The 12,248-nt window shown below is 46.2% G+C and overlaps 1 protein-coding gene across 1 annotated transcript; it reads right to left on the reverse strand.

Moving 5' to 3' along the window:
* Positions 1–8,363: 8,363 nt before the first annotated feature.
* On the reverse strand, positions 8,364–9,343 carry LOC130360505 (uncharacterized). Its single transcript, XM_056563005.1, has 2 exons — positions 9,181–9,343; positions 8,364–9,094 (listed from the first exon to the last, which is right to left on the reverse strand). The coding sequence occupies exons 1-2, from the start codon at positions 9,303–9,305 to the stop codon at positions 8,494–8,496; spliced, it is 726 nt and encodes a 241-aa protein (XP_056418980.1). The 5' UTR covers positions 9,306–9,343; the 3' UTR covers positions 8,364–8,493.
* Positions 9,344–12,248: the final 2,905 nt, after the last annotated feature.

Raw genomic sequence — 12,248 nt, forward strand, 5'->3', positions numbered from 1 at the left:
TGCAGGGGCCCACATACTGATCCTGCAGGGGCCCACATACTGATCCTGCAGGGCCCCACATACTGATCCTGCAGGGGCCCACATACTGATCCTGCAGGGGCCCACATACTGATCCTGCAGGGGCCCACATACTGATCCTGCAGGGGCCCACATACTGATCCTGCAGGGGCCCACATACTGATCTTGCATGGGCCCACATACTGATCCTGCAGGGGCCCACATACTGATCCTGCAGGGGCCCACATACTGATTCTGCAGGGGCCCACATACTGATCCTGCAGAGGCCCACATAATGATTCTGCAGGGGCCCACATACTGATCCTGCAGGGACCCACATACTGATTCTGCTGAGGGGCCCACATACTGATCCTGCAGGGGCCCACACACTGATCCTGCAGGGGCCCACATACTGATCCTGCAGGGGCCCACATACTGATCCTGCAGGGGCCCACATACTGATCCTGCAGGGGCCCACATACTGATTCTGCAGGGGCCCACATACTGATCCTGCAGGGGCCCACATACTGATCCTGCAGGGGCCCGCATACTGATCCTGCAGGGGCCCGCATACTGATCCTGCAGGGGCCCAAATACTGATCCTGCAGGGGCCCACATACTTATCCTGCAGGGGCCCACATACTGATCCTGCAGGGGCCCACATTCTGATCCTGCAGGGACCCACATACTGATTCTGCAGGGGCCCACATATGGATCCTGCAGGGGCCCACATACTGATTCTGCAGGGGCCCACATACTGATTCTGCAGGGGCCAACATACTGATCCTGCAGGGGCCCACATACTGATCCTGCAGGGGCCCACATACTTATCCTGCAGGGACCCACATACTGATCCTGCAGGGGCCCACATACTGATTCTGCAGGGGCCCACATACTGATTCTGCAGGGGCCCACATACTGATCCTGCAGGGGCCCACATACTGATCCTGCAGGGGCCCACATACTGATCCTGCAGGGGCCCACATACTGATCCTGCAGGGGCCCACATACTGATCCTGCAGGGGCCCACATACTGATTCTGCAGGGGCCCACATTCTGATCCTGTAGGGGCCCACATACTGATCCTGCAGGGGCCCACATACTGATCCTGCAGGGGCTCACATACTGATCCTGCAGGGGCCCACATACTGATCCTGCAGAGGCCCACATAATGATTCTGCAGGGGCCCACATACTGATCCTGCAGGGGCCCACATACTGATTCTGCAGGGGCCCACATACTGATCCTGCAGGGGCCCACATACTGATCCTGCAGGGGCCCACATACTGATCCTGCAGGGGCCCACATACTGATTCTGCAGGGGCCCACATACTGATCCTGCAGGGGCCCGCATACTGATCCTGCAGGGGCCCGCATACTGATCCTGCAGGGGCCCGCATACTGATCCTGCAGGGGCCCGCATACTGATCCTGCAGGGGCCCGCATACTGATCCTGCAGGGGCCCACATACTTATCCTGCAGGGGTCCACATACTGATCCTGCAGGGGCCCACATTCTGATCCTGCAGGGACCCACATACTGATTCTGCAGGGGCCCACATACGGATCCTGCAGGGGCCCACATACTGATTCTGCAGGGGCCCACATACTAATTCTGCAGGGGCCCACATACTGATCCTGCAGGGGCCCACATACTGATCCTGCAGGGGCCCACATACTGATCCTGCAGGGACCCACATACTGATCCTGCAGGGCCCACATACTGATCCTGCAGGGGCCCACATACTGATCCTGGAGGGGCCCACATACTGATCCTGCAGGGGCCCACATACTGATCCTGCAGGGGCCCACATACTGATCCTGCAGGGACCCACATACTGATCCTGCAGGGACCCACATACTGATCCTGCAGGGGCCCACATACTGATTCTGCAGGGACCCACATACTGATCCTGCAGGGGCCCACATACTGATCCTGCAGGGGCCCACATACTGATCTTGCAGGGGCCCACATACTGATTCTGCAGGGGCCCACATACTGATTCTGCAGGGGCCCACATACTGATCCTGCAGGGGCCCACATACTGATCCTGCAGGGGCCCACATACTGATCCTGCAGGGGCCCACATACTTATCCTGCAGGGGCCCACATACTGATCCTGCAGGGGCCCACATACTGATCCTGCAGGGGCCCACATACTGATTCTGCAGGGGCCCACATTCTGATCCTGTAGGGGCCCACATACTGATCCTGCAGGGGCCCACATACTGATCCTGCAGGGACCCACATACTGATCCTGCAGGGGCCCACACACTTATCCTGCAGGGGCCCACATCTGATCCTGCAGGGGCCCACATACTGATCCTGCAGGGGCCCACATACTGATCCTGCAGGGGCCCACATACTGATCCTGCAGGGGCCCACATACTGATCCTGCAGGGGCCCACATAGTGATCCTGCAGGGACCCACATACTGATCCTGTAGGGACCCACATACTGATCCTGCAGGGGCCCACATACTGATCCTGCAGGGGCCCACATACTGATCCTGCAGGGGCCCACATACTGATCCTGCAGGGACCCACATACTGATCCTGCAGGGGCCCACATACTGATCCTGCAGGGACCCACATACTGATCCTGCAGGGGCCCACATACTGATCCTGCAGGGACCCACATACTGATCCTGCAGGGGCCCACATACTGATCCTGCAGGGGCCCACATACTGATCCTGCAGGGGCCCACATACTGATCCTGCAGGGGCCCACATACTGATTCTGCAGGGGCCCACATACTGATCCTGCAGGGGCCCTTTGTGGTATATATTATTACAGTCTTCTGATCCTGAGCGCAGGATAATTGGGCTCTTAGATGACAAATGTATTTACGGCATGAATGATGGCGATGCCCAGGTGGCCACTTATAACACGCAATCCTAAAATGTCGGGGAACGTCCTCGCTGAGTAACAGAACCCAATGTAGCGTCTCACAAACCAAACACAGGAAAAAGCTTCCGCATCCTCAGAGCTAAATAAAGAATCTTCCCTCCATGTGACAGAGAGGAACCGTCCAAGCAAACAAGCGTAGAGAACATCTGTTTGTATCCTGGGCCTGTCTGTGGGATTGTTTACATAAAGTTATGGCATTCAAATGTTCAGTGGACAACCAATCATCTGCACTGTTCAGACATGTCAACCACATATGGGCCTCCAAAGACACCCATGCTGTTGATATAGGGGCCCTCGAAGAGACAGGTGTCGGCCATAGTTGGTCCCATCACCTTTGCTATTGGGTGGCAAAAACTCATGGAAGACTCTTAAAGGGGTATTCCACTATCAGAAAACTGTATTTAAATAAGGCCCCAATATCACCCCAAGAGGTTATCATACATTGCACTGGCTTCAGCAGTTTTTATTTTTTTTGCTAGATTCTTCCCCTGACAGGAAGTTGTGTAGTCCTCTCATTGTCAGTGTGGTGTTATCTCAGCAGCTTCCTGGATCCTCCCTCTCTCCTGACAGGAAGTTGTGTAGTCCTCTCATTGTCAGTGTGGTGTTGTCTCAGCAGCTCCTCCCTCTCTCCTGACAGGAAGTTGTGTAGCCCTCTCATTATCAGTGTGGTGTTGTCTCAGCAGCTCTTTGGCTCCTCCCTTTCTCCTGACAGCATGTTGTGCAGCACTTTCATTGTCAGAGTGATGTTGTCTCAGAAGTTCCTCCCTCTCGTCAGACACAAGTTGTGTAGTCCTTTTATTGTCAGTGTGGTGTTATCTTAGGAGCTCCCCGGATCCTCCCTCTCTCCTGACAGGAAGTTGTGTAGCCCTCTCATTATCAGTGTGGTGTTGTCTCAGCAGCTCCCTGGCTCCCCCCTTTCTCCTGACAGCATGTTGTGTAGCACTTTCATTGTCAGAGTGATGTATTCTCAGTAGTTCCTCCCTCTTTCTTGACAGAAAGTTGTGTAGTCCTCTCATCGTCAGTGGGGTGTTGTCTGAACAGCTCCCCGGCCCCTTCCTCTCTCCTGACAGGAAGTTGTGTAGCACTTTCATTGCCAGAGTGATGTTGTCTCAGTAGTTCCTCCCTCTCTGCTGACAGGAAGTTGTGTAGTCCTTTCATTATCAGTGTGGTGTTGTCTCAGCATTTCCCCGGCTCCTCCCTTTCTCCTGACAGCATGTTGTGTAGCACTTTCATTGTCAGAGTGATGTAGTCTCAGTAGTTCCTCCCTCTTTCCTGACAGAAAGTTGTGTAGTCCTCTCATCGTCAGTGTGGTGTTGTCTCAGCAGCTCCCCGGCCCCTTCCTCTCTCCTGACAGGAAGTTGTGTAGCACTTTCGTTGTCAGAGTTATGTTGTCTCAGCAGTCCCTCCCTCTCTTCCCGACAGGAAGTTGTGTAGTCCTTTTATTGTCAGTGTGGTGTTATCTTAGCAGCTCCCCGGATCCTCCCTCTCTCTTGACAAGAAGTTGTGTAGCCCTTTCATTGTCAGTGTGGTGTTGTCTCAGCAGCTCCCCCTTTACCCCTCCTCTAACAAGATGATGCATCATCATCTGTGATATCATGAGGTGCGGCTAGATCTCGTCTCTAGCCCCGCCCCCTGTGTGATGTCACCATCACTGACCAGCCCCTACAGCTGCATGAGAACCCACTGACGCAGTGTTTCCCAACAGCCAGGTGCCTCCAGCTGTTGCAAAACTACAACTACCAGCATGCCCGGACAGCCGGAGGCTGTCCGGGCATGCTGGGAGTTGTAGTTTTGCAATAGCTGGAGGCACCCTGGTTGGGAAACACTGCACTGATGGCTGGCTGCACTGAACTTTGTCCAGCCAAAAACTTCAGAAATACAGTCAAACAGAAGGAAAGCTCTGAGATTTATCACCAGATCCCCAGCAAATCCCCTGATCCGTTGTAGTCGCCTTTACCCTCTAAGCCTCTTCCATCCTGCTTCTAGTTCGGTGACTCACTAAACTCCACCGGGTTTTATGGACTTTATTGGCTTTGTAGGAACGTTCTTTAGATACTTGTCTGAATCTCATTTGACCGGATTGGTAATGAGCCGCAACGCTTCAGACGTCTATGCTTCAACGTGACATTTGTTTAAAGAAGAACTCCGGAATTGTTTTTACCCCCTTATATTGTGCAGAATAAACTTTTATTAGAGAATAATGTAAAGGTTCTTGTGTATGACTTGTGCTTACCTATTTTTTGCTAAAGTGGCAGGCATGGGTGTTTTCAGCCATACCGATTGCTATTCTATTACTGAAATGATTTCCTAATGCTGCCTACCTTTCCCAGGAATCCTCTAGCTTTTCAGAGAGAGGGGGTGGAGTCTGATCACTGCAGTTCTCCTAATGAGACCACCTGCTGGTCTAATCACCTGCTTGTCTAATAATCTCAGTCCGGTTTAGGTCATTTCACACAACATGCAGTTTTGATACGTTTTCTTATTTAAAGTGTGTATTTTTTTTTAACCCCCCCCTTAAAGGAGTACTCCGGTGGAAACCTTTTTTATTTTTTTATTTTTTATTTTTTTTTAAATCAACTGGTGCCAGAAAGTTAAACAGATTTGTAAATTACTTCTATAAAAAATCTTAATCCTTCCAGTACTTATTAGCTGCTGAATACTACATAGGAAATTATTTTCTTTTTGGAACACAGAGCTCTCTGCTGACATCACGAGCACAGTGCTCTCTGCTGACATCTCTGTTCATTTTAGGCTGGGTTCACATCACATTTTCTCCAATACGGGACCGCATACAGCAGGGGGGAGCTGAAACCTTGCGCTCCCGTATGTAATTAATTTCAATGAGCCGGCCGAAGTGAAACGTTCGGTCCGGTCGGCTCTTTATTGCGCTGTATGTGCTTTTTCTCCGAACCTAAAACTGTGGTCAACCACAGTTTTAGGTTCGGGGAAAAAGCGCATACAGCGCAATAAAGAGCCGACCGAACGTTTCGCTCCGGCCGGCTCATTGTAGTATTCTGTAGCTAATAAGTACTGGAAGGATTAAGATTTTTTATAGAAGTAATTTACAAAACCACGGTTTTAGGTCCAGTTGTAAAAGCGCATACAGGGCAAAAATGAGTCGACCGGACCGAACGTTTCACTCCGGCCGGCTCATTGAAATGAATTACATACGGGAGCGCATAGAAAGGTATACGGGAGCGCGAGGTTTTAGCTCAAACTTTATTCCTTACGTGTTAAAATCCAGTGCACGAAAAAATGCAAAAACATAGAAAAAGCAAGACACAAACGCACCGACGCGTTTCGACTTAACAGTAAGTCTTAGTCATGGCAACTACAAGTCACAGCATAACTTCCTTATATATCGTAATATCCTGTGTCGTCACTAGGTCAGGATACTCCACCCACAGGTAGGCGGTATACTCAGGTGCAGAATAACACATGAATGGATAACAAATAATGGTCAGAGGTGAACAGAATATATGAATATGAAAAACATATCTATAAATGCGAATAAAAAATGCAGAACAGAATGGTGACATAGATGAAACCCTATGTCATAAATTAGTAACTAGTATATATATATATATGTTAAATCATTAGAGAAAATAGGAATGTCCAGCGCTGATGGTCGTACAAAGATGGTTGTTCTTTATTAGATAAAACCCATAACAGGAGCAAAAGTAACGCGTTTCAGGTGCGTTAGCACCCTTAGTCGTACATGTACGACTAAGGGTGCTAACGCACCTGAAACGCGTTCCTTTTGCTCCTGTTATGGCTTTTATCCAATAAAGAACAACCATCTTTGCACGACCATCTGCGCCGGACATTCCTATTTTCTCTATTGATGTGGTGCTTGCCTTGCACAGTCCGTGCGCGTGGGGGCCGCTGAGGGTGAGCTGAATACTTTGTTCATTGCTTGGACACATATGTTAAATCATGTCTATAGTTTAGCCCGGACGGGAAGCGTGAATCCAGACACAAGATCCAAAACGCTTCGCGTCTGAATAGCGCCTTGCACCAATCTCCGCCCCTGCGTGGTGGAGACACCCTTTCCAGACTAGTGTTGAGCAGCATAGGCCATATTCGAATTCGCGAGATTTCGCGAATATATGGACAAATATTCGTCATATATTCGCTAAATTCGCATATTCGTAATAATCACGCTATATTTTCGCATATGCGAAAATTATCATAAACGAAAATTCGGAAGTTACCATATGCGAAAAATTAGCATAAACGGAAATTCGCATATGCTAATTTTCCCATGTGCGAAAATTCGTACGCCAGTCTCACACAGTAGTATTAGAGCCTTCTTTATACCTCACAAGCTGGAAGCAGAGAGGGGTGATCACTGTGATGTGTACTGTGAAAAAAAAAAAAAAACAATATTCGTAATTTCGAATGTATATGCGATATTCGCGAATAATATTCGCATTGCGAATATTTGCAAGCAACACTAGTGTTGACCACCAGACGGAGGGGCAGCTGACACGCCCCCTCAAAAAAAGCGCTATGGCAGAGCCAGAGATTGCCAAAGGCAGTGCTGCATCAGTCCCCCAAAAAATGTGAGTTTCTGGATTTAAATATCTATAACAGCTATCTCGACTTTAACAGTTGCCATCTTAAATAATGGAAGAAGAACATTCCATTCGGTCAAATGAAAAGAATCCGAAGGAATTGTTCTTCCACACAAAAATGCCTACAACTAGATAACCTGGAGGATCGTTTTAAAGGGGTACTCCGGTGAAAACCTTTTTTCTTTTAAATCAACTGGTGGCCGAAAGTTAAACATATTTGTAAATTACTTCTATTAAAAAATCTTAATCCTTCCAGTACTTATTAGCTGCTGAATGCTACAGAGGAAATTCCTTTCTTTTTGGAACACTGATGACATCACGAGCACAGTGCTCTCTGCTGACATCTCTGTCCATTTTAGCAACCATGCATAGCAGATGTATGCTAAGGGCAGCATGGTGGCTCAGTGGTTAGCACTGCTGCTTTGCAGTGCTGGGGACTTGGGTTCAAATCCCACTAAGGACAACAATAAATAAAGTGTTATTATTATTATTATAATGTCAGCAGACAGAACTGTGCTCGTGATGTCATCAGAGAGCATTCCAAAAAGAAAAGAATTTCCTCTGTAGTATTCAGCAGCTAATAAGTACAGGAAGGATTAAGATTTTTTAATAGAAGTAATTTACAAATATGTTTAACTTTCTGCCGCCAGTTGATTTAAAAGAAAAAAGGTTTTCACCGGAGTACCCCTTTAAACAAAAAGGGTATCCCAAACCCCTTATACATGGAGCACGCCAGAGAGTGGACGAATTAGAACAAACAGGGTAATGCAGAGGGGGGTTATAATGATGAATTTGATTCTGTTTTTCTAACTAGGTATTACACTTCACACACCAATATTTTTTACAAAATTTTTTTTGTATTTTTTTGTATAGGTAATATCACCAGCTCATATTATTGTGTCATGATTACTGGCACCATATGTAGTCCCCCAGTTATTCTTCTTTAGATGTTTTCTGTGTCCTGTGCAGTATCTCTCCCAGAAGTCCACTTGATGGCCCCCGTGGTGGTCTACACCCCGAAGTCATCAATTTTTACTCTAAGAGAGAGTGTGCAGCTGTTTCTGGAGACGGTCAACAATAACCTCTGCATGGTGGAATAATAGGTCACGATGTTTATCAGGATCAGTAGAAGCATCACCCACTCGATGATTATGATGGGGATTTCACGGATCTCGTCCCAGTCTTCATCATTATGGAATAATTCCTTTAATGTTTCATATCCAAAATAGAAAACTACACAGACAAAAGTCAGGCCACAGCAGGTGCATCTACTATGGTGGATGACTTTTTTTGCTCCTGGTAATTTATACATCTGGATGGACTGCCCAAGGTAGTATAAGGCTTCACATGTAATGGAAATTATCGTGCTGACAAAGTGTATCCTGGGATATTCTTCGGGGGACAATACATGCATAACAGCTGTGGAAAAACAGGAGGCCCACACAATGGCCAGCAGGATCCTCTGGATCAGGACCTGATGACCCCTGAACTCTTCAGTATGCATAACCATATACTTATAAATAAGAAAGGTTAGTACCAAAGTGCCAATGGACATCCCTATGAATCCAATTCTGAATAATATGCTTTCGGGAAAGAAATTTCCCACGTCACTGTGAAGGAAAAGAAACCAATGTTATTATGGATATTTCCTCACTCCCAACCCATGAAATAAGAATCATGTGCTTGTTTATCTTACCTGATGCTCATCAGTGGTGAGGCGGCATGACCGAGGACGACCGTCATGATGTAGCTGGTGGCAAGCCAGGCCGCACACCAAAACGCCAACAGGAGGGGGACGAACCCCAAACCTTTTAGCTCCATTTCAGACAAGTAGAAGAAGAAGACACTAATCTCACTAATCTCACTAATCTCACTGGAACAATCTACAGACTGAAGGCTCGGGCAGCTGTCAGTGGAATGTCAGGACTCCAGCTGTCTATGACATCACATGTGACATGTCAGAATGACTGCTTGTTTCTTAGAGCTGCCATGATTTAGTATCTGCTATAGACAGAACCTGATGTTTTTACTATGGACCTTACAGACCCCAGAACCCAAGTAATTAGCGCAGGGGCTCCATTTTGATCATCTCATATTTCCCATTATTTGAGTTCCAGGGCTCAGATACATTTGCACCCTCTATAGCAGTGGTCTTCAAGCTGTGAACCCCCAACTGCTGCAGAACCACAACTCCCAGCATGCCCAGACAGCAACTTCGCATAAGGAAATAGTCTAATTAAACTTTTCTTATATATAGGATCCCTGAAATCTCCAATCTCTCCTTTTATTGGTTTATGATCTGCGTTACTTATTTGTAAAAAACAATGTTTCTGATTGTTTGCCCCCCCCCCCCATACTTATGGGCCATCTCTTCAAACGACTTTATTTGACCTAAAGCGTATAATTGATTTACATAAATAAGCCCCTTTTCATCCAAAAGAGTGAATCTTTAATTTTAAGGAATTCTTTAAGTGCTTTATTCGACCATAATGAAGTAAAGTCAAAACTCCATGTGATTTAAAAAAAAAATGTAAGTTCCTCCCATACTTTATTATATAGATATGCATGGGTGTAGTGAGTATCCCAGCTTCCAAAATCTCAAAAATATCCTTATAACGACCCATTAGGGTATGTTCACACTACAGTGTGTGAATGGAATCTCCGCTCGCTGAATTCAGCGAGCGGAGATTCAGACTGGCAGCCGGCGGCGGCGGTAGGGCCGGGCGGCACTGAGCCATCACCATTGATAGCTATGCAGTGCTCGCGGACTTCCGTGCAAAGAATGAACATGTTCTTTCTTTGCGCGGAACAATTTCAGCGGCGCTGAAATTCCGCAGTGTGAACGGGTCTCGCGGAAACCCATTCACACTAATGTTAAGTTCACACCACGGAATTCGGCTCGCGGAATTCCGCCCGTGGAATTCCGCGGGAATTCCGTAGTTTGAACATACCCTTAGAGAGAAAAAATAGGACTACATTTTCCCTCCTTCTCATAATAGTCTGCAATTTTAGTGCTAAAAAGTACCTAAAAAAAAAAGTGCCCAACCCCCATCGTGCTCAGCTAACGTTAAAAACATATTTCATTCTCGTGCTTTCCTGCCCCAAAGTAGTGAATTTAATAAAGAAATAAGAGCTTGGAACCATTTTTCTGATATCCATACAGTATAGAAACATAGAATGTGTCGGCAGATAAGAACCAATTGGCCCATCTAGTCTGCCCAATAATCTGAATCCTATCAATAGTCCCTGGCCCTATCTTATATGAAGGATAGCCTTATGCCTATCCCGATCTTATATGAAGGATAGCCTTATACCCATCCCTATCTTATATGAAGGATAACCTTATACCTATCCCTATCTTATATGGAGGATAGCCTTATGCCTATCTCTATCTTATATGAAGGATAGCCTTATGCCTATCTCTATCTTATATGAAGGATAGCCTTATACCTATCCCTATCTTATATGAAAGATAACCTTATGCCTATCCCTATCTTATATGAAGGATAGCATTATACCTATCTCTATCTTATATGAAGGATAGCCTTATACCTATCCCTATCTTATATGAAGGATAGCCTTATACCTATCCCTATCTTATATGAAGGATAGCCTTATACCTATCCCTATCTTATATGAAGGATAGCCTTATACCTATCCCTATCTTATATGAAGGATAGCCTTATACCTATCTCTATCTTATATGAAGGATAGCCTTATGCTTATCCCTAACTTATATGAAGGATAGCCTTATACCTATCCCTATCTTATATGAAGGATAGCCTTATACCTATCCCTATCTTATATGAAGGATAGCCTTATGCTTATCCCTATCTTATATGAAGGATAGCCTTATACCTATCCCTATCTTATATGAAGGATAGCCTTATGCTTATCCCTATTTTATATGAAGGATAGCCTTATGCCTATCCCATGCATGTTTAAACTCCTTCACTGTATTTGCAGCGACTAGTGTTGTTCACGAATATTCGCAATTCGAATTTTAATAACAAATATAGCATATTCGCGAATTCGCGAATATTGCAAATATAGCACTATAAATTCATAATTACAAATATTTGCTTTTTTTTGTGCATATGTGAAAATTTGTGCGCATATGCGCATATTTGCAAATATTGAGCCCGCCCTTCATTAATGGTATAGAGAACTGTGACTAGTGCATCAACTCTGTGATTTTTTGCCCATAAAACCCAATAGGCTAATTGTGGTCTATGGGGTCTCACTGCATGTAAGATAAGCAGGACTGTCTCGGCAGTACAGTGGATGGGAGACCGTCACTGGTTCGAGTCCCAGGGTGGACAGAGTGTTACAGTGTTGCGGTTAAACTTTACTTTCCTGGAAAAGCTGTTGAGTTGCCCATAGCAACCAATCAAATTGCTTCCTTCATTTTTCAGAGGCTTTTTCAAAAATGAAAGAAGAACTTTTCCTCTGGGCAGGTTTTGATAAATCTCTCTCTATGGGGGAGATTCATCAAGACCAGTGTAGAGGAAGAGTTGTGCAGTTGCCCATAGCAACCAATCAGATTGCTTCTTTCATTTTTCACAATGCCTCTGCAAAATGAAAGAAGCGATCTGATTGGTTGCTATGGGAGACTCAGCAGATTTTCCTGGAAAAGTTTCTGAGTTGCCCATAGCAACCAATCAGATGGCTTCCTTCATTTTTCAGAGGCCTTTTCAAAAATGAAAGAAGCAATCTGATTGGTTGCTATGGGCAACTCAGAAACTCTTCCTCTACACTGGTTAT

The sequence above is a fragment of the Hyla sarda genome, chromosome 3, assembly GCF_029499605.1.
Source record: "Hyla sarda isolate aHylSar1 chromosome 3, aHylSar1.hap1, whole genome shotgun sequence".
In the NCBI taxonomy this organism is placed as follows: domain Eukaryota; kingdom Metazoa; phylum Chordata; class Amphibia; order Anura; family Hylidae; genus Hyla; species Hyla sarda.